The sequence below is a fragment of the Lynx canadensis genome, chromosome E1 (assembly GCF_007474595.2).
Source record: "Lynx canadensis isolate LIC74 chromosome E1, mLynCan4.pri.v2, whole genome shotgun sequence".
Lineage (NCBI taxonomy): Eukaryota > Metazoa > Chordata > Mammalia > Carnivora > Felidae > Lynx > Lynx canadensis.
The window spans coordinates 60,330,517-60,353,143 of NC_044316.2; the positions used below are offsets into that span (position 1 = coordinate 60,330,517).

Genomic DNA, 22,627 nt, shown 5'->3' on the forward strand with positions numbered 1-22,627 from the left:
AGAGTGTGAGCAGGGGAGGGGCAGAGAGAGAGGGAGACACAGAATCTGAAGCAGGCTCCAGACTCTGAGCTGTCAGCACAGAGCCCGAAATGGGGCTCGAACCCACGAACTGTGAGATCATGACCTGAGCCGACATTGGACACCCAACCGACTGAGCCACCCAGACGCCCCTAATTTTACTGGATTTGAATTTAAATAGCCACATGTGGTAATGGTCATGTTGTGTCTAGGTAGCCCGTGGTGCAGGTGTGGGCTGGGATGCACAAATGGCAGGTCCTTGGGGTCTGGGCCTGGGGCCTGCAGGCCAGGGGGCAGAGCAGAGACTCTGGCACCAAGGGTGCACTGTTAGATGCACAGTCCCAGAGGACTGTTAACTTTGCTCGTGGAAACCTCTCTGGGGGTTTCAGAAGCAGGTGCTTCTACGAAGGGTGTTGGTTGGGCCCAGCCTCACTCCTGCCCTCGTTAGCCGGCTGCTGATCTTCTGGGGCTGTTGCTGTGGGTGTAGGAGAGGGTCTGTCTACCCTCCTGGGCTCAGCTATGCACACTAACTGCCGAGGGTGCTCTGTGAGCACCTGCAGGACGTGCCCTCCCCCCGGAGCAGCCTTCCTCTGGAGCTTGTCTCGAGCCTGCTCAGCCACAATTGGAGGAGTGCAGGGGAACAAGATGTCACATGTGGGTCACCTTTTGCAGAACAATGCTGTGTGTCTGGCCAGTGTGTCTTCCAGTGGAAACATTTCACCGTTGTCTGCCTAGCGGAAAACGTGCACTCCTTACTGTCACTCTGAAACGCCTGAGTTAGGGAAAAGAAAGTGCTCCCTGTCCATGTGATGATTCTGCTGGCTTGTTTATTTTTATTTACTTTTTATTTATTAAAAAAAATTTTAGGGGCGCCTGGGTGGCTCAGTCGGTTAAGCGTCCGACTTCAGCTCAGGTCACGATCTCACGTTCCGGTGAGTTCGAGCCCCGCGTCGGGCTCTGGGCTGATGGCTCAGAGCCTGGAGCCTGCTTCCGGTTCTGTGTCTCCCTGTCTCTCTGCCCCTCCCCCGTTCATGCTGTGTCTCTCTGTGTCTCAAAATAAATAAACGTTTTAAAAAAAAAAAAAAAGAATCAAGCTCAACTGTCACATTAAAAACTTTAAAAAAAAAAAAATTTTAATGTTTATCCTTGAGAGACAGAGAGTGCGCACGCTCATGAGCAGGGGAGGGTCAGAGAGAGAGGGAGGCTGAAAGCAGGCTTCAGGCTCCGAGCTGTCAGCACAGGGCCCAACGCGGGGCTCAAACTCACCAACTGTGAGAGCGTGACCTGAGCTGAAGTCGGCTGCTTAACCGACTGAGCCACCCAGGTACCCTTCTGCTGGCTTGTTTTAGGGTGTCCTCTTGGATTTCTTTTCTGGGGGTGTGGTGTTGGGTATGCTAATGATGCTGGACGTCGCTGGTCCAGGGCGGCTCTGAGAGGTGGCTCTTGTGTGACCACGGGGGAGCCTCCTGCTCTCTGGAGAGGGCAGCACTTTGAGCCAGAGCTCTGGAGCCTTTCCTCCCTGGCCCCTTTGCCCAGGGCATGGCAGGTCTATCTCAAGTCTTTTTCTCTATTTCCTTCTTAGCACATTTCTGCACCTGCCCTCTGGGGGTAATGCTGTCTCTTTACCCAGCCCTCCCTCGGGCTCTTCCTTGCCCAGCCTCCTTCCTTCCCTTCGTACCTGTCCCCTCCTGCCCCTGCCGGTGGCGTCCCTGGTGCTGGCTTTTCCTGGCGGTGGCTGCTCCAGTGTTCCTGAGCCTCCCTCACTCCTCCGGCCACTGTGTCTCTGTCTGGAAGCCTGGGGCCCTTCGCCCTAGTGCATCTTGACCACACTCCTGGCACACATTTCCTCTTGGCCAGACATCTGGCCTTCTGGCCTGGACCCGTGGTCTCCTTTAGTCATCTTCATTGGTTTAATCCCCAGACACTTCTTTGCCGTTGTCTTGTCATTGCAGTAAGCTCCTCTGAGTTCTGTAGTGAGGTCGTGCAGGGTGGAAACTGTCTCACTGCTCTTGATTCCCAGAGCTGGCAGCCTGGAGCCGCAAGCAGGCCGTTGAGGGAAAGGGCCTGTGTGCAGAGGCATGAAATTACCTGACTGCAGAGCCTGGCTCACAGAGGGGTCCCCCCCAGCGCAGAATGCTTGAAGACCCTGAGAGGCAGGAGCTAGCTTGTTGGGTGGAAGATGTGTGTGGGGTGGGGGCCACAGGACTGGCTGGTCACCTGGCGCAGCTGGGATCTTGTCCCTTGTTTTGTGGGACATACAGTGACATACGGTGAGCTGCCAGCTTTTTCTGAAAGGGTCAGAACAGGACATTAATGTCATTAACTGTGAGCATACGCCTCTCCTCTCCCTGCTCTGTTTCTAGGCCAGGTTATGTAGCACGAAGCCACACACGTCCCCAGGTGGCTTTACATTGAGCCCCATAGGACCAGTGTGAGCAACATGGCCATCGTCCCCTTCTCCGTGTCTTGTCCCCTGGATGTGCAGGTGTCCTTTGGTACCTGTGCACCTCCCCTCCCTAGCCCTGGTGGCATTACCTCGGGGCAGGACTCCACAGACAGGCGCCACCCACTGCCCCAAAGCATCTCTTTCTAGTTAAAATTCTGAAGTACACAAAAGTGCCAATATTAAAGTTTGAAATGGTCATAAAATCTTTGGGACAGATATTTAATAAAACATCTGGAACTTGGGGCGCCTGGGTGGCTCAGTCGGTTGAGCATCTGACTTCAGCTCAGGTCATGATCTCACAGTTGGTGAGTTCGAGCCCTGCCCTGCGTCAGACTCTGTGATGATAGCTCGGAGCCTGGAGCCTGCTTCAGATTCTGTGTCTCCCTCTCTCTCTGCCCCTCCCCCGCTCATGCTCTGTCTCTGTCTCTCTCAAAAATAAAATGAAACATTAAAGAAATTTTTAAAAACATTTGGAACTTAAAAATTTGTAATTGGAATTGTAAGTTGGTGCTGGTTGATGGTGAGGTTCAAGGGGACTTGGTGAGTCTGCCTCCACAGGCCCTGACATGAGGGAGGGACCTGCTGAGTGAACGCATGAGACTCGCTCTCTCCTGTCTGAATGTTCTTGTGCTTGTTGCTTGTGAGGCATGCAGTCTAGTTGGTTTTCCTGAACATTCCAACATCAAACTGTTGGATTTAGGGTAGGAAAGAGCCCTGCAAAGTCTCTCGCTTTTTGGGGAAGTGTATTTCACTGTTTATGTTGGCAGCCAAATGTAGAAGCTCTCAGGACAGCCCTCGTCAGTCTAAGAAACCCCTCTCACTGGTCCTAATGTCAGAGGTGTACCTTAAACAAGAGGGCTTCCAGACCACTTCAGGGACTATTTTATTAGATATAAAATTTTACCTGTTGGTTCATTGGTATAATCATGTATTAAAAGCCTGTGTTTCAAATAGTGTGAAACAATTCTCTAGAAGACTTTCCATTCTAACTTTGAAATCTCTACTCTGAGCCAGGAAGGGAGATCTCCCCACCCCTTTCTGTGAACGCCTCAAGTCACCGGGGTTTTGGTGACTTGAAAAGGCTGAGTCCTTGGCTGTGTAGTCAGCTGGCACACGCGGCCGTGGCAGGAATGGTGTGTAGAGCCTGGGCGTCCTGCTGACGCATATCTGCAGACTGCTTTCTCTGTGGTCCCATGTGGGGCCCTCAGGACCTCTCCTTGTCATCGGGAGATCTGAAGAAAAGTACTGAGCACAGCACTTACCTGCCATTAAGTTGCAGGAGTTTCTTTCTTTTTTATTTTTAATGTTTATCTATTTTTGAGGGAGGAAGAGAGATAAAGCACAAATGGGGAAGGGGCAGAGAGAGAGGGAGACACAGAACCCAAAGCAGGTTCCAGGTTCTGAGTTAACAGCAGAGACCCTGACGCGGGGCTCGAACTCATGAGCCCTGAAATTGTGACCTGAGCCGAAGTCAGATGCTTAACCAACTGGGCCACCCAGGTGCTTCACAATTTTATTTCTTTAGCCAGCAGATGCTTTAAAAACTCACTAACGGGGTGGGGGGTGGGGGGCGCCTGGTGGCTCAGTCGGTTAGGTGTCTAACTCTTGACTTCGGCTTAGGTCATGATCTCGTGGTTTGTGGGATTGAGCAGCGTGTCGGGCTGTGTGCTGACAGTGTGGAGCCTGCTTGGGGTGTTTTCTCTCTCTCTCTGTCTCTCTCTCTCCCTCTCCCTCTTCCCCTCCCTCCCTCCCTCCCTCCCTCCCTCCCTCCCCCTCTCCCCCTCTCCCCCTCTGTCTCTGCCTTTTACCTGCTTGCATGCACTCTGTTCTCAAAAATAGTAACTGTTAAAAAAATAAAAAGTTACAACTCACTGGTGGGTCTTAGCGAGGCTCCCAGGCACAACTCACTGGTGGGTTTTAGCGAGGCTCCCAGGCACAGCGTGGACACCTGCAGTGTGTGCACGTCGGGGGATGAGCGGACACGGGCAGTCCGGTCTCAGGTCTTGTGTGTATGTCAGCTTTCAGGAGACGGACGGTGCCTGGCACGGTGGCTGTCTGGCGTTGGCAGAACTGGGCAGAAGAGGCCTGTTGCTCCCTTCACGGCTGGAAGACGGTGAGTTCCGCGCTCGCTTGCTCTGTGCTCTCAGTGCTGTGTGTAGCTCATTGGGTGCTTCGTGTCACTCCGCGTCTCCGGCTGTGAGCACACCAGGCCTCTGCCCTTGCTGACAATATTGTTTGCAGGACAGAGCGGACTAGGCCTGTTTCTCTCAGCCTGCCTTCTTGTATCGACCGTTCTGATTTTCTGACTCCCCTTCTCCCTGCTGCAAAATGTTGGTACCACAGATACACTGTGTGTCTGGATTTGGAGGGCCAGGAACCATTGTGATGTTTGAGATCTTCTTGTCCCTCAGAACTGGTTTTCACCCCTGTGGGGGTGCTGTTGCCTGTTGAGAAGTTGTGTACTGCCTCTGTTTATCACCTGGAGTGCATCATGGTCCCCTAGGAATCAGGCTCACACCAGCAAGGGGTGGGGGCGGAGGGCTGGAGGAAACTTGGCAGTGAGCCTGTGCAGGGGGACGGGGGCACAGTGCAGCAGACGCAGGGAGGACCGCCGAGCTCTAAGCGAGTGTGTCCCAGCTGTCGGGTCTGGACGCGTGCAAGTGCGGCCCTGTCTGGTTGGTGGGAATCATCTCTGGGTGTGGCTGGTGGTGCCTCTGGGCAGAAGGGAAGGATGCCTGCAAAGGAGGGAGAAGGTCACATCCTGGGGTGTTCACCATAGGTGCTCTGTGCACTGCGGGGTTGACTTCCATCCAGAATAAAGATGTCTGTGCACAGATGGCTGGGACCCTGCATCTTACTCCGCGGCACCTGAGCTGTGGGATGTCAGAAGTGATGGCTTTGCATTTGGCAGCGTGAAGCGGGAGGAGGGCTCTTAGACCCTCAGAATTCTGTTTACTCTTACTATTTATTTTTGGGAGCTTTATTGAGATACAATTTATATACCGTGAAGTTCACCCACATAGAGGGTACAGTTCAGTGGTTTATAGTATATTTTACAGAGCTGTGCGACCGTCATGATCATCTAATTTCAGAACATTTATGCTGCCCCCAAAGGAAACCCCTGTACTCAGGGGCAGTCACTCCCCATTTCCCCTCAACACACCCACCCCAGGCAACCAGTAATCTGCTTTCTCTTTCTTTAAATTTGCCTTTTCTGGTCATTTTTCATAAATGGAACCTGTGATTGCGGTCTTGTGCTGACTTCTTTCACTTAGTGTGATGTTTTCAAGGTTCATCCATGTTGTAGCATGTAACTCTGTTCCTTTTTATGGCTGAATAATATTCCGTTGTGTGGATACACCACATTCATCAATTGATGGACATTTGGATTTGTCACATTTTGGCTATTACGGAAAATGCTGCTGTGAACATTTGTGTGCAAAAACGTTTTTTAAATTTTATTTTAGAGACAGAGCAAGAGCATGAGTGGGGGAGAGGGACAGAGGGAGGGAGGGCGAGAGAGAGAGAGCGAGAGCGAGAGAGAGAGAGAGAGAGAGAGAATCCCAAGCAGGCCCACATTCAGCATATAGTCTGACGTGGGGCTCACTCTCACGACTGTGAGATCAACCGTGTTGTTATGTGTAGCATGTAGTCTCTGTTCTTTTTTTTTTTTTTCTGTTTTTAAAAAACTTTTTTTTTTTTTTTTTTAAATGTTTACTCTTGAGAGAGACAGAGACAGAACGCGAGTGGGTTAGGGGCAGAGAGAGAGGGAGACACAGAATCCGAAGCAGGTTCCAGGCTCTGAGCTGTCAGCACAGAGCCCGACGCGGGGCTCGAACTCACGAGCTGAGAGATCATGACCTGAGCTGAAGTCAGACGCCCAACCGACTAAGCCACCCAGGCGCCCCATCTTTGTTCTTTTTTTATGGATGAATAATATTCCATTGTGGATACACCACACTGTTTATCCAGTCATCAGCTGATGGACATTTGGATTTTTTACCTCTTGGCTGGTATGAATAATGCTGCTATGAACATTTGTGTGCAGGTTTTTTTTTTTTTTTATTTAAGTTAATTTTTTTTATGTTTATTTGTGAGAGAGAGATAGAGTGTGAGGAGGGGAGGGGCAGAGAGAGAGGGAGACACAGAATCTGAAGCAGGCTCCAGGCTCTGAGCTGTCAGCACAGAGCCCCATGTGGGGCTCAACTCACGAACCAGGAGATCATGACCTGAGCCAATTTAACCAACTGAGCCACCCAGGCTCCCCCTTTTAAATTTTATTTGAGAGAGAGAGAGAGAGAGAGAATGAACGAATGAGGTGGGGAGAGGGGTAGAGAGAGAGAATTGCAAGCAGGCTGCATGTTCAGTGCAGGACCTGACCTGGGGCTTCCTCTCATGACTGAGATCATGACCTGAGCCGGAATCAAGAGTCGGACGCTTAACTGACTGAGGCACCCAGGCGCCCCGTGTACAAGTTTTTGTGTGGACATAAGATTCTAGTTCTCTTGGGTATGCATATAGGAGTGGGATTGCTGGGTCTTCTGGTAACTCCATTTTTAACTTTTTGAGGAAAAGTTTTTTTCTAAAATGGTAGTACCATTTTACATTTCCACCAGCATGAAGGTTCCAGTTTCTCCACACCCTCCCAACCGCTTGGTTTTGTCTTAGTGGATGTGGAGTGGTATCTCATTGTGGCTCACATTTGTGTTTCCGTGACTCATTAATGACGCTGAGCCGGCTTAATTAATGCCGACTGTGGATATCTTTGTTGGAGAAATGTCTGTTCAAATCCTTTGCTCATTTGAAAACTCGGGCTTTTTGTTGTTACTATGAGTTCTTTATGTATTCTGGGAGCCTCTCACCAGATAGAGGACCTGTGGTATTTTCCCCCATCCCATGGTTGTTTTCACTTTCTGGTTGGTGTCATTTGCGCCAAAGCCCTGCATTTTGGTTGATTTCAGCTCACCAGTCTTCTGTGTGCGAGTGTGCCACAGACAAGGTGAAATCCCTCCCTGGGTAATTTCGACTCCAGTAGGGCCTTTTCTCTGCTTTTCATGCCCGAGAGTGGCTGGCGTGTGTGTGCCCATCATATTTTACAGTGTTGTGGTGCCCACTGGTCACTAGCCACTGGAGTGAGAGACTGTGAGCGTTGGCGTTACGAGTGAGGAGTGTCTCGCTGTTGCTTAAAATAGAGAAGATGTCCTGTGTGGTCTTTACTTGACTGGCCGGTCGCCTCTAGCCTGGCGGCCCCCCACAACGTGTGCTGAACCCTCCTGTGGGCCCTTGCTGTGCCTGGCGGGGCCTGAGGGAGCTGTGCTGTCTCCTGCCTGGGAAGGATGGTGCCAGGCCTGGCGGACAGAGGTCTTGTCGAGGCGTAGGCTCCACAGGCCCCAGGCCCGACACTTGTTCATTTTTCTTTTTTTCTTCTTTTTCTCTTGCTCCTCAGACTGGATGATGCCAGTCGCCTGCCCTGTCTTCAAGTTCATGGATTCTTGCTTGCATGTGTTCAGATCTGTTATTGTACAGCTCGACTGAAGTTTTCATTTCAGTGATGGTGTTTTTTCAGTTTCAGAATTTTTTTTTTTTTAAATTTTTTTTTTCAACGTTTTTATTTATTTTTGGGACAGAGAGAGACAGAGCATGAACGGGGGAGGGGCAGAGAGAGGGGGAGACACAGAATCGGAAACAGGCTCCAGGCTCCGAGCCATCAGCCCAGAGCCTGACGCGGGGCTCGAACCCACGGACCGCGAGATCGTGACCTGGCTGAAGTCGGACGCTTAACCGACTGCGCCACCCAGGCGCCCCAGTTTCAGAATTTTTATTTGGTCTCTTTTTACAGTTTCTGTCTCTTTTGACATTCCATTTTTTTTCGATATTGTTCTCTTGGTTTCCTTTAGCTCTTTGAGCATATCTGAGGTCTTTGTCTGGTTTTTGTACAGTGTCTGGGCTTCCTCAGGGATGACGATTTCTCTGCTTTTCTTTTTTCCTTTGAACAGGCTATTCATTTCTGTTTCTTTGTATGCTTTGTGCTTTTTTTTTTCTTTGAAACTGGACATTTTGAAAACTATAATACTGTAATATGGTAACTCTGGAAATCAGGTTCTCCCCCATCCCCAGGGGTTTGCAGCTGTTGCTTGTTGAAGGTGATTGTTGTCCATTTGTTGACTTTTTCCCCCCATCTGTTTGCAACAACTGTGTTCCTTGTTGTGTCTGGTCACTGAAGTCTTGGTTCTGTAATGTCTGCAGATAGCCAGTGACCTAACAGATTTCCTTAAATGCTGAGATTTTGTAGACTCTTTCTTCACAACATACCCTCCTGATTTCTGCAAATTTCTGATGAGATGTTTGAGTTCTGAACAAGTTGAGTCTGTCAGTTTTTGCTGGCTTAATGGTTGTTGTTGTGGCAGAGGGACTGATTTGTGATGTCATCCGAAAACTAGCGTTTGACTGGGTCTTCTGAGTGGAAACAGATGTCGAGACAGTATAAAACGTGTAGAGATTCTACTGGGGAGATGCCCATGAGAGAAAGCAAGAAGGCTGGCGGAACTCCTGTCTGACCCTGAGGGCTGTGGGGGTGGGGTGTGGCTGGGGTCCTCGAGCCAAAGTCAGCCATAGAGGCAGGCGGTCCCGTGTCCCCAGAAGGGGCCATGCTGGTATCGCTGCCACACTCTCTCCCTGGCAGAGGCACCTTGGGGCCTGGGGTGCAGCCTGTGGCGGATGGGGCCTGGCTGTTACCGCAGCTCTTCCGTTGCAGAGTGCTGACCTCTCCTGAGGTCCTGCTCCCCACAGGCCTGTGGTGTGTGCCTCAGTTCCCAAGGGAGCGGCTGGGCCCTGGGTGGAGTTACACTCTCTGGTGCTCCTGACACAGTCCTGGCACCTTCCTGTTTGGAGGACCAAGTCCTTACTGATTTTTTTTTTTTTTTTTAAGTTTTATTTATTTTTGAGAGAGAGAGAGAGAGAGAGAGCACGAGCAGGAGTAGGGGAGGGACAAGAGAGGGGGACAGAGGGTCTGAAGCAGGCTCCAAGCTCTGTGCTGACAGCAGCAAGTCTGATGTGGGGCTTGAACTCACAAACAGGGAGATCAGGACCTGAGCCAAAGTCGACACTCACCTGAGTCACCCAGGTGCCCCAAGTCCTTACTGATTTTTAACCTTTTGTACATTTTGAACTGTTGGATGTTCCAGTTTTGTGAGAAAAGTGAATACCGTGACGAGGTATCTTTGACTTCGCATGTGAAGTAATTGTTCTGTGCTACTGAATTAAAACGCTTTTCTCATTGATGAGTGTGTGTGTGCTTCATTTCACGCCCATCGTGTCTTCCTGCCCCATGGAGTGTTGTGTCGTGCTGAAGACTGGAGCTGGTGATGGGGGCAGACTGCACGGGCCCCCGATAAGACTTCAGGAAGGTTGTGGTCAGCATTTTGTTCCCTCTTTGCTGTGAGTTCAAGGACCCCTTTAGAATCTTTTTTCAGCTTTGTTGAGATATAGTTCACCTAACCATACAGTTTTCCTATTCAAATACCTGATTCAATGGTTTTGGTATATTATTTTTAAAAAACATTATAGAATATACGTAATATAAACATTTGCCATGCTGTTTTTAAGTGTGTAATTTGGTGGTATTTACAGTTCGTACAACCATTGTCACTATTGCTGAAAACTTTTCACCAGCCTGAACTGAGACTGTGTCTCTGCTAGACTCCCCTCTCCTATCCCCTGCAGCCCCTGGTAAGCACTCCTCTGTCTGCCTCTGTGAACCTGCCTGTTGTCAGCGTTTCATCTATGTGCACTTGTATAAGATTTGTGCTTTTCTGTCAGGCTCATTTCACTGAGCATAATGTCTTCAAGGTTAGTCCATGTGGTAGCAGGTGGCAAGAGTTTCATCCCTTTTTATGGCTGAATGACACTCTGCTGTGTGGTTTTCCACATCTTATTTACCTGCTCCCCTGTCAGTGCAGGCTTGTGTCCTTTCATCTTTTTTTAAAAAAGGCTTTTGTGTTTTGAGATAGAGTGGATGCGGGGGGAGGGGTGCGGGCGGGTGGTGGGCAGAGAGAGAGCGGGAGAGAGAATCCCAAGCAGGCTCTGTGCTGTCAACGCAGAGCCCACCTTGATGTCGCGGGTTGTGGTATGATGACCTGAGCCGAAATCAAGAGTCAAACACTTAACCCACGAGCCACTCAGGCGCCCCTTGCTTTCATTTTTTGAGTGTTGTGAACAAAGTTTCTATGAGCATTGGTGCACACTTAACCTGTTTGAGTCCTTGTTTTTACTTCTTTTAGGTGTATACCTAGGAGTAAAATTGATGGGCCACAGGGAAATAATTTTATGTTTAACTTTTTCGGGGTTTATTACTTTTTATATATAAAGGTTAAACCCTTACAGCTCTGAGGCTGGGTCACAGGTGACTATAGGCAGGTGGCATAGTTAAAACATCAGGAAGACCATTTTCTTGTTACAAAGATCTAGGACCGCATTGTGCTTTTAGAGACAGATACGAAGGGCCTCCTGGGGTCGCCGTATCTGTCGCATGTGACCTCAGGGGGGGATTGCAGTAGGAGGGGTCAGTCGTCATGCTGCAGATGCATGCAGTTCCACGGCGAAATCTGCAGGTGGTGAGGGCCTCTGCCCTCCCTGAGAGCCCTGAGGCCTGCATCTGTGCCCACCCCGCACTGTCCCAGGAGGACTGGACAGTCTTAACTGTCCCTGGTTCCTCTTATCACTTAAGGTGAAGCCTGACACTTTCGGGTGAGCCGTAAAACATGGTGTTCTCAGAATCTTTGGGCCCTTGATATGTGAGTCTGTGTTCTGTGTGTAAAGCAAGAGGCGAGAGCTTGTCTGTAGGGTGCTGGGCTCTGGGTCCTGAGTCTGGAACACAGCTTCTGACGTACGTTTTTGCTTCCTGCAGGCTGTTGACTTGCTGGAAAGCAGGGGCACCCTGTTTTGCTCTTTGCCAAAACGTTCTGGTATCTGGAGGCGAGAGAGCCCTGGCGCGCTGGTGAGCGGAGTGCATGTGTGCTCGGCCTCGAGTCCCAACGGCGTGCGTTCTGGGTTCACGGCATGTGGTCGTCTGAGGGCACACCTCAGCACCGCACTGCCGTGTGCGGTGGCCCTTTGTTGATACCCCAGGCGGTGTGTCGGAGGACAGGGGCCCTCTTGAAAAGCGGGAGGAGGGGGTCCTGTGAAGGCCCGCGGGGTGGGGCCCGTGGGGGCAGACGGCCTTTCCTCAGGCGGCAGTCAGAGGAGCCGAGGCTCAGGGAGCCCGAGGTCTGGGGGGCCCCAGGGGGGTGTGCGTGCCCGGACTCGGTGGCCACCAGTCTCACAGCACGCACAGGTGCGCTCACGCGCTCGCGCAGGCAGGCGCTCTTTTTTTCCGTTTAACAGCCGCCTCGGCTTACTCCCTTTTTCATTGAGTTTATTATGGCAGATTGAGGCATAACACGGAGTATGTATTCTTAAAGTCACCTATGAGTTTATTGGAAAATTAGCAATATATACATCATTTTGGAAAATGGAAAAGGAGGCTGAACAAGTCAGGAAGTTCACTGTAACATCATACAGAAGTAGAGTACGTTAGCAATAGCTTCACCAGCAATACGTTTTCCTACTGGAAATAAATTATTTGTATAAATAGCGTCTTGATGTTTGTGTATCTTCACTCATAACAAATCACATAATTTTTACATACAGCACTTTAATGACAGAACTGGAAATGTTTTTTTCATGGCATTTTTTCCCAGTAATTGGTATTTACTTCAAAACACACAGATTTGATAGCAAAACAGTTAAAAGCCGTTTATTCTAGTGCTAAGATATTTATAAGAAGAGCATTTTTAATAGTTTTCCTCTAAGATGGATTACACTTAAAAGCTGTCTTTTAATTTGTGCATTCCATTTGACATTTTACAAAAATGAAAGTCAATGTTGAACTCATCAGTCTTGAGTATGAGTCATTTAAATATTTTTACAACCAAAAGTAGAAGCACCTTTGAATATTCTTGCTTGATATTTTCAAAACCTGAATTGCAGCTTCTTTCTTTTCTCCTTTCTTCCTTCCTTCTCTCTCTCTCCCCCTCTCTCTCCCCCTCCCTCCCTCCCTTCCTTCCTTTCTCTCTCCCTCTCTCCCCTTCCTTCCTTCCTTCCTTCCTTCCTTCCTTCCTTCCTTCCTTCCTTCCTTCCTCCCTCTCCCCCCTCCCCTCCTTCCTTCCTTTCTTCCTCCCTCTCTCTCTCCCCCTCCCCACTCCCCCTTCCTTCCTGAGAAGCAGGAAGCTGCATTGTAAAAACTGACCAGGGAAAGCTGCGGTGCCAGTCAAGAGTTGCTGCTGTCGTAACCTGCTTTGGAAGATGTGTCTGCATCCGGCGAGAGCGGCACTAAGACACCCGTGTTCTCTTACGAAGGGTGAACACTCTGGCTGTGTCACTCGGCTTCGTCTTCTTTGTTCCTTGCTGGGACTTCCCTGCATCCCTGGGGCTTGTCCTCTTTTGCCCTCTGGGTCTGAGGTCACACGGAGCCTCCGGGTTTTCCGTGGCGCTGAGGGTGGGTGCGTCTTGTGGGCAGGCGGACTCCGGGGCCGTGGGCTCCCCATCGCCCATCCGGACGTTCCCTGGGCTGTAGGCCGCCAGCTGGCAGAGGGCCACGGCCGCTGTCTGCTTCTGCTCATCACTGCTGTCCAGCGCTCTTGCGTCCTGGGCCTTCACAGCGGGCGTTGTTGGTGGCGCCTCCATGGCATCAGGGCTGCTTTGGTTCGTCTGGGTGTGTTCTGGCCCATCTTTGGAAGTTTCCGTGTCAGTGTTTTGAGCAGCGGTGCTGGCAGGTTCTGCCTCTTGCAGTGGGCTGTGGAAGGGAGGTCTCGGAGTCAGGGCGTTACAGGGGTCCTTCACCGAGAGGTTGAGAGGCATGTCCTGCACCTCTGCAAAGTCCTTGTACATGGGGCTGTGAGTGGCTGGTCTGGCCTCTGGTTTCTTGGAGAGGTTCAGCGGGGCTGTCCTGGAGCCATCTTCTGGGCTGGAAGGTGTGGCCTCTGGGTCGTGAGATGCGCTTCTGGTCTCGCCTGGAGCATCGCCGTTCATGGCATCAAGGCTGAAAGAGGTAAAGAGAGGCCTTAAGTAGGAGGGGTCAGTCGTCATGCTGCAGATGCATGCAGATGCATGCTTAAAAACTACTGTCTAAAAAGCATTTTGAGCAAGCGTGAGCTTGGCTAATGGAGCACAATCAGAGATATGTTTTGGAAATCTCGAAATGAAATTTTCTTACCTTTTTGGGGGCTCTTCTCTGTTTTCCAGAGCCTGGGAATTTGGGTGCTCTGTGCTTTTCTTGACAGGCTTGAAGGCTGTGAGGCTGTGTTCAGGCTGATGGAGCCTTCCCAGGGTGCTGGCAGCTGGCTTGTCCGAGAGGCCGCACAGCCCGGCACATGGCTGACTTGTCTGCGTGAAGTTGGTGGGACTTGGCCTTCCCGGGGAGCCTGTGGCTGCGCTGCCCGCGCGAGGGCTCATTTTGGTTCCCTCTGTGTCCCTCTGCCCGTCTTGGGAGGGGTCTTTAGCCTCGGGAGTTGGGCTCCCCTTCTCAAACTCTGTGTTTTTTTTGTGGGTGTTGGAAGGACTTGACTTGGACGGACTCAGGGCTGGGTAGAGCAGGGCGGTTTCTTCCAGTAGGTGAGAGCTGTGATCTCTGGAAATGCCCGTGACAGGTGGGAGTCTGAGCCCGTAGGAGGAGAATGCAGACTCTGGTCTGTAAAATCCATAAGGAATTGGCAGGTTGGAGTGATACTGCTGGAAGAACCTGTAATGGTCATATGCCGAGGGGGGGTTCAAGTGCTTGGGGACCGGCCCCGGGGGAGGCAGCAAGTGCCTCTGGTCTTGGGTCCCGTAGACGGACAGCAGGGGGGCATCACACTCAGGTGAGTTCCCAGCAAGTAGGTAGGGTGAGTAGATGGTGGCCAGTCCATGCTCTGTGTAAAAGTGTGGCTGGTACTCTGGGATTGCGGGGTGCACGTAAGGGGAAATGGCACTAAACCCCTTTGTAGACGGGATTTTGTGTGGGAACTCTGGCGGGAGGAAAGGCGCGCCAGCTTTCCACGGATAACCAGGAGCATGGAATGCAGACTTGGTGTGGAAGGAGGTGGCTTTGGCCGTGGGGCCAGGCAGGGCCAGCAGTTCAGGAGCCTCAGCGTGCTCTGGCCCCTTGAGTCTGTGCTCTCCCACTGGGACAAAGGCTGAAGGCCGCACGATGCCTTCCAGAACGGGCTGGGTGCCCCTGGTAGCTTCCGGAGCTGGACTCAGGGGTGCTGCTTCCTCGTGGAGAGCAGACTTCTGTCCTGGGCACCTGTGGGGCCCACGTGTGTGCAGTTCCACGTTTTCCTTGGCATCGTCCTTGGCGAGGCTTTGCTGAAGCTTGGTGTCAAAGTGTGGGAGCCCATTGGCAACAGGCTTGGCAGAGGTGGGTTTTGCTGCCGTGTCTGGCTGATTTGTCTGCTTGGGGTCCAGAGAGTTGGATTTGGGGCACTTGGGGACGCGGTCCTGCTCTGACACTAAAGTGATGGAGTTTTTGCAGAGACCATACTTCATGTGGTTGAAAAGGTGTGACTTTTCATTGCAAGTGAAAGGGCACTGGAAACACTTATACTTGAAGGGTTTTCCTGGAGGTCTCGGGATGTAATGCGGCTTCTTTGGTTTTCGCTCTTTGAGAAGACTCATGTTCCTTCTTGTGGTGTGGGTGCTGGTCCCCTCGCTGGTCCGGTCGCTGCCGGCTCCTGTGCGATTATGATCTGGCGGCTGCTGCTGCTTCTTCTTGGCTTTCTTTCCAGGTGCTTCTATTTGCAGCCTCCTCCATGTGCTGTGGGTCTGACTGGGGAGGTCTCGCTCATTGGGGTGGGGGCTGCAACGGAGGAGCAGAGCCTTAGCCTCACAGTAGGTCACCTGAAGGTATGGAGGGGTCACCACCCTCGTCAGTGTGAGGACGAGATGAGCAGCAGCTGCCCGCTACTTGTAACCTGGCCGCCAGCCCCCCACTCTGTTCCTGTTTGCTCAAGTCTAACCTGAAAGAGCTGGCCTGGGGCCAAGAGTGCGGTGTGTTAGTGTCGGCTCTGAGAACACCTGTAATTCTGTGAGTTTTGGGAATCTTTGTCCTGTGACCTGAGGCCTTGGATGCCAAGGAGGTTGTAGACCGAGGCCAAGTGACCGTTGGGACCCCCTCCCCCATCCACGTTCGTGGCATCTGTGGTGCGCTGACCGAGACCACAGGGGCCTGGCCTGTGTGTGGCTCCTTGGCCATTCTGTCCTGTTTAATCATGTAGTGTTCTATGTGTGGAACTTAGGAAGGAAGGAAAGAAGAATATTTAAATATGCAGTCCCACTCTACTGCTTCCAAAATCAAATGAACAGTCTGCTTTATTGGTGAGTAGCATTTATGCTGTCTCACATACAAATGTAAATGCTGTCTTTATGCTGACTCAGATGGTTCTAAGATGCCATCAAGGTGAGTTTCTGAGCTGTGTGAGTGACCGAATGTTCTCCTTCACTGCCCTGTTATCACCGCCCACCTCGTGAGCAGCGTGGAGTAAGTTCTTGCCTTGTCCCTGCCTGCCGTGTGGACAGCTGAGAACACTTCCAGCCCAGGGCGCTTGCCTGCCTTTCCTGGCCTTACCTCCAAATGGCGGTGCCTGTGTGAGAGGATTGTGGTAGCACACCATCCCAGCCTTTACCCTTTAGGAAGTGGGCCTTGGCCCATTCTTGGCAAAGTCTTTGGCATGTGATGGGCATGGATACGGTGGCCAGTGGGGGCCGTCACCTGCCCTAGGCTCTGGCGGGGGCTGCAGGTGTCCCTGCCCTTCTGTACCTTCCCTGAGTGCCCTCCTCTCCCTGACCCTTGCTCTCCCAGGCTTACCCAGAGGCCTCAGCCCGCCTTCCTTCACGGGCTGCTCCCCACACCCCTGGGGCCCTCTCGGCCTCAGAACCCGAAACTGAGGACAAAGACACGAGGTCTGGGGGGATCTTGCATGGCCCCATTGGTGCAGCACGGTACCCCAGACCAGCCCATGGTGTGACTGTGTCTAGGAGCAAGCGTGTGGGTGGGGAGGCTGGAGGGCAGCGGGAGGGGTCATGGCCCGCTGTTTCACATAAGACCTGCAGCTTCTAAATGTTTTCAGACAGCTTCAAAATAAAGTTAAAAAGGAAGGAAATGATTTGAGAAAACTGTTTTCAGGGGCAGTTTTGCTAATGAGCAGCTAAGGTCGGTCCTAAGCCTTGTGAGATTTCGTGGATAAAGCATCCCTTTCTAGACATTGGGGTGGCGAGAACATTCAGCTGGAAAGCAGCCTTTTAAAAGTAGAGAAATACATATGGGAAATTGAAGAGACTTGTTTTCACAAAATAAAATGTAGTTTCTCTGCAATGCCTTTCCTTGCCGTCCCACACACTGTGATGAGGTAATCGGCAGTGTCAGGATCGCGGAGGCAGGTGTAGTTGGGTTTTCACTTGGATACTGTACGTTTCTGAGAAAGCTCGCTCTGATTTTATTCTCCGCAAACTGGTTTCGCTACTCATTTATTCCTATTCCTTAAAAACACAAAGAAGCACCCCCCCCCCCCCCCCCCGGGAAACTGCCTCTGTTAACCTGCTTTGTCATCATTCAGTGCTTTCAAAGCTGTGTATTTACTAAGAAGTGGTTTCTGCCGATGCCTGTGGCCCTTCTCTTGTGAGGAGTTTCTGGAGAGCAAGAGTGGCGAGGCACGTATTTTGGGTGAGAAACGAGATTTTTGGCTGCCCCATGACCGTGACCGTGACCAGGAGAGGGAGGTCCCAGGGCCCTCCAGGGCATTCACTGGCTCACTCTGCCCCCGACCTCCCCTTCCACGGTGCAGCTGCAGGAGCCGAGCCTGTTAAACATGTAAGCATAGCTTTATGTCTTTCTAACTTTCCCTCTTATTAAAGGGAAAAACGTGAAGTAACTCTTTATGAGTTCAGTCCATACCTTGGGGGGAAGGTATGCTCTGGGCTATAAAAGCACAATTTCCTTGCCGCCCGTCAGGAAGCGATTCCAGCCAACCTGGGCCAGCTAGATAAGTCAGCGGGCGTGTGCCGGCACGTCTCCCCGTGCTCCCTGGTTCTGAAGGCGTGAGAACCTCTGCAAGTCAGGTTCCCATGATTGTATAGGATGTGTTATGGCAAAGATCCGAAAAGTGATTTCATCACTAGCTGGAAGCATCATGATCAAAATGATGACAGTTGCAAAACTTTATCAAGTGTGAGCCCAGAGTGGACACACATACAGCCCCCTGGCATCCAGAACCCGGGAGCTCATATGAAGGAAAAATTCCCTCAGGATTTAAGAGAATGATTCAGATGCACTATATAACGATGTGTTAGTTTCAGAAGCAGCGTTATTTAACGCTGCTCATACTTTCAGGCAAACCTATAGATAAATCTGTGTTAAAGGTTATCAAACGTTTATAAGAGGCAAGTTATATTTAAGTTATCCTAGTGTTACCCAGAAGAATAATTTAGGTAATAATTCCTTTTATGTTAATATTAATTAATATGTACTTTTTTCCGTCAAGTGATGTCATGTCTAAAGTTCTGGTCTGAATTTTTGTTCTTTGTTCAGTTAGCGTACAAGGACAGTAACCAGGTTCTCTGGGGATCATGCTGGTGCCCCGGGAAGTGAGGGTATTCCGGGGCTGACCTGTGGGAACGGAAACCTGGGATGGAGTCACAGGTGCGGTTGTGTCCCTAACTTTGGGTAAACTGACCTCTCAGGGTTGCACAATTTGCTAATTAAAACAAGGGCACACAGCTGCCTCCTAGGCTGACGGAGACGGGCGTATTCACTTGGCCATAAAAACGCGGTAACGTCAGAGAAATAAGTGGGTTAAAACTGAGGCTATTGAAAGCTTTCGAAGGGGACAGCCTGTAGAATGAGGTCAGTCTGAGAGTTCTGGCCCGGTGAGGTGCACCAAGGTGCAGCGACTCCACCTGACTGCCCGGGACCTCATTGGTCTTGCCCTCTGTAGGGACACCGTTTGTGACCGTCTCTGCCAGGCCAGTTTCTATCCACTGGGCTTTTTGCTGCCGGCAGCTGCTGGTGTTAAATATTCCGAAAAAGGGTATTGTTGCCAAAACAACACAATCCAGAACTTTAACTGTTAGTAGTAAGTTCGGATTTGCATTGGGAAGTGAGGTTTTTCTGAATGTGCTGAGGGGTGTTTCCCATAGGCTTTTCCTGGGGATGGCTTGTGCCTTTCTCAGTTAATTCATAGCTGGGGAGCTGCTCATAATGCAAGACCCCTTGGATTTGATTTTCCTTAGCTGCAGTGTTAGCACCTTTTGAAGCCCAGATGTTAGCCTGGTCCTGAAAGGTCTATGTGTCACAATGCTGTTTACTCTCGACCAGCAGGAAGTGCCGGGAGCTGCCTCCTCACGCACCTTGCCTCCGGTCAGGGTCAGAGTGGCTGTCACTTAGATGTCGTCTGTCCTCTGCCACCTCCCTCTCCGAATCCTCTTGACCATGCGGCCCCTGCACACAGTGTCCACACTGAGGGGGAGAGACCATGGGGGTGGTGACATAAAGCCACACGAGGGGCCCGGCGTGAACATTGAGAGGTTTTCCCATTTAAAAACGTCCCTTTTGTAACCTCAAGTATTTTAAACATCTGCTTGTGTCTGGCTGATGTACTTCTTAGCCTGGAAGGTGCCGCAAGCTGGCTCTGGCCTCCGCATCTCTCCTCCCGCAGGGCCCCTGCTCGCAGGCCCGCTGGGCGTCTGGGCCGAGCTGCCCACACAGCACTTTGAGCAGCCTGTGGTTTCGGTTGGCCACAGGGTTTTGTTTGCTTGTTTTTGAAGTACTAAATTGCCAGTGCCCCGTCTCTCCATAGGTTCCTAAGTGTGGACAGTTAATGTCCTTGCCAGTTGTTAGGATGATGGTGAGTGGCTGGCACGTTTGAAAAGTTTCTAAGGAGTTAGAAATCCAAAAAAGAGACAAGAGAAAAAGATTTTTTTTTTGAACTTTGATAGGACACAAGAGAGGTAATTATAGCTCAGCTTTATAGGACATTGCTGTGATGGGCTGGGTAACTATGCTTGTCGCGCACGTTAACCTATGAACTGAAATAATGCTGTAATGGTCCCTTGGGTGCTGTCCGGCTGTCTGGCAGGGAGCCTCGTTAGGTAGAGCGTTTTGAAGGGCATGCTATAATTACAATATTGTGATGTGGCGTTATTGCATAACCCAAGGACACGCCATTGTCGCCTACCCACTGGGGTGTCGCAAGAACGAGATTTGTGAGTTTTACTCCAATTGAGCTTTTCCAGTGATTAACCGCCACTCCCTCCCAGTCTCTTGGTTCTTTAAAATGAAGGATAAACTTCAGGTTAACCATGACCTGGGAGAGAGACAATTTTCTAGAATGTAGTCAGGAAGAATGATCTGGAAAACCAACCAGGGCTCTTTGAAGTTTCAGCCAGAGATCCCGACTTCACAGACGTCTGCCCTTACCAGTAATGTACACAGCTTTAACGCTGGACAGCCTGTCACCAGAGCCGGTCCCCTCAACGTGCCCGCCTTCTTTATCCTTAAAAATACCAGGTTAAAGCTTTGGAAGGAGTTTGTTAATGCAAAATAAAGATCATAAATGTAGACAGACTTTGCTTACATGAAGTCTGACTTTGGTCAGACCTGGCCATTTGGTCAGTAATTGTTCTCATAGCTGGTTTATGAGAAACTTTATAAAGGGGAAAAAACTCCTTTTTGTATATTTAGGGATCCTCTTTGGTTAACTTTTGTTCTTTCAGCTTTGGTAAGCATATGTCAAAACAGTACTTATTTTAAACTTGAAAAGGTCTTAAAGTTAAACTGTAAATTCAGCAGTTTTCTAAACATGTATATGTGTATGTTTACATTTGTATATATATGATGTTTTAATGTTGAAATTTATTGTAGTTTATTTTTAAGGTGAGGAACAAAGAAGCACTTACTACATACATTTGAGTTTTAGTTTAAATTTTATGTAGAAATGAGGTCTTAATTTCTAAATAAACTTGTTTGTATTCTTAGAATAAAGTGTAAGCGTTATTAAAAGTTTTGTAATTATGGTCTCCTTTCCAGCGATGCACCTGCTGGGTCCTGAGTAATCCGCAGAGAATAGAGCAAGGCAGAGCCGGCACCGGGCAGGTGGTTCCCTGAGCCAGATGGTTAGTTCAAGATACGTTCTGAGAGTAGTTTTGAAAGGAAAGTTGAATTTGAGAAGAAATGGGTACTTACCGGAGCCAGGCAGTGCTGGGAGCGGTCGGGTCAGGAGCCGTGGCTGACGGTGCCCGAGAGCAGGACCTGTTCTCACGCTCGCTCGCCGGCTGAAACTGGAGCCGGCTGTCCCAGTGGGAGGGGTTTAAGTGTAGGAGTCGAGCCCTCGGGGCGTAGAGATGCACCTGATATTCCTCCCGCCCGCAGCTACGATTCATGTGTTTGCACCCACCTAGCTGCTTAGGAGCAGCGTCACCAATGGGCTGGCACTCTGAGCGCCACTTCTGAGCCTCTTGGAAGCTCCCTGCTTCGGTCTTGAGAGTGCCCTTTTGGTGCTGCCCGGACGCTCCTGGGCTGCAGGGTTCTATGTGTTCGCAGTCAGGATAGACACTGGTGGCGTGTCGGTGGGGCTCTGACCAGTGTGTGATGGTGTAACAAAGACACCGTGTGGGGGACCTTCTTCCGTGCCCGGGTGTATGTAGTAGCAGCAGGCAGACCCCGAGAGTTAGTCATAAGTACATCTCCCCGAGGAGGCCATGCTCGCGGGATCCTTGCCCCCAAAGGTCTGAGCGAGCTTTTTCTCCTGTTGCCGTTCTCTCTCCCTCGTGCCTGGGAGTCAGCCTGCTGCCCTCCCCGTTGGGCGGGGGGCGGGGGGACCTCAGCCGCCTCGCCACAGGGGCCTGCCGCCGCATGCCCGGGACGGGCACCGGGCTCTGGGCTCGCTGCAGGGTTGCTGCCGGGACGGGCACCGGGCTCCGGGCTCGCTGCAGGGCTGCTGCTGGGACGTGGCTCTGCTCCTCTCGCTGCCCCCGTTCTGATAACTAACGCAGAGTCTGTGTCTCCCTCCCTGCTTAGGTTGCTTGCTGCTCAGTCTGTGGCTGTTAGTGAGGCGGGAACGAGGTGTTGGTTTGGGGACAGAAAAGGGAGGTGGTGCCAGCTGGGGTCACGCATGGCACGTCTGGCACCATGGTTGGGGTGGGGCTTGCCAGGCCTGATGCTGTGGTTTTTTGTTTTAATTTTAATTTAAGGCTTAAGATTTTACTTGGCTTTACCTTTGTATTGGGTTCTTTAAAAAAAAAAGTTTTTAGTTATTTTTGTCCAAATTAGACATCCATAAAACTTAAAGTTCTATAAAAAATAGTTCTATAGATGTCATCATGAAACAGTAATTCATTGCTGTTCCTCTTACCTATGGCTGGGTGGCGAGGCACCCCAAAACTTGGAGGCATAAAGAACCGCCATTTTATTACCTCTCATGATGGTGGGTCAGGAGTGCGGGCCTGCCTCCGAGGGTATGGCAGGCCCCCCTGGTGGGGCCCTGGTGGTATTGAGCTGGACTGGAGGGTCCACCTCATGTCCCCAAGGGCACGGCCGAGCTGTCTTCTCTGTGTGGTCTCACTTCGGAGGCCTCCCCAGGAGGGTGGTTGGTGAGGCACCTCCCATGTCCTGCTTCACCTGTCCAGACTTGAGGGGAGGGCAGCAAGCCCATGTCTCAGTGGGGCACTGTCAGATGGCTGTCCCTCCCATCTCTGTCCAGGAGCAGCACTGGGACCTTTTCTTAGCTGAGTATTTTGGTGCTTACCTCCTTGATCCCAAATAACATTACTCTGTTGCTACTTGTGTTCCCTCCACCTACGTCTTACTCCCAGTTTTGGGTGTTGTCTGCTGACTTTCCTTTGTGGAAAGTGAGAGTTTTGCTGTCTGCTCTGCCCCCATGCTTGCCTCCCCGTCATCCCGAGGTCGCCTTTCCCTCTCTTCTGTATCGAAAGCCTGCTTCCTGGATCCCGTGTCTTCTCTCTTGGGTTGATCCTTTGTGTTGATAGGAAGCACATCCTGTCTGTAGGCTCCTGAGAAAGAGTGCAGGAGAGGTGGACTTGTGGAGACCTTGAATGGTTGATAGTGTCTTTATTCTTCATGGTTGATAGTCTGGCTGG

General features: G+C 50.9%; 2 protein-coding genes across 3 annotated transcripts in view; one reads left to right on the forward strand and one right to left on the reverse strand.

The window, feature by feature from the left end:
• Positions 1-22,627, forward strand: part of TBCD (tubulin folding cofactor D) — a 164,850-nt gene that overhangs the window by 41,783 nt on the left and 100,440 nt on the right. For both annotated transcript variants that reach the window (XM_030296703.1, XM_030296704.1), the window contains exon 13: positions 4,483-4,577. In XM_030296703.1, coding sequence (XP_030152563.1) covers positions 4,483-4,577 — 95 coding nt within the window. The remainder of the gene's footprint in view (positions 1-4,482; positions 4,578-22,627) is intronic.
• ZNF750 (zinc finger protein 750) lies at positions 11,919-20,808 on the reverse strand. Its single transcript, XM_030296705.2, has 3 exons — positions 20,715-20,808; positions 13,716-15,335; positions 11,919-13,541 (listed from the first exon to the last, which is right to left on the reverse strand). The coding sequence occupies exons 2-3, from the start codon at positions 15,152-15,154 to the stop codon at positions 12,833-12,835; spliced, it is 2,148 nt and encodes a 715-aa protein (XP_030152565.1). The 5' UTR covers positions 15,155-15,335; positions 20,715-20,808; the 3' UTR covers positions 11,919-12,832.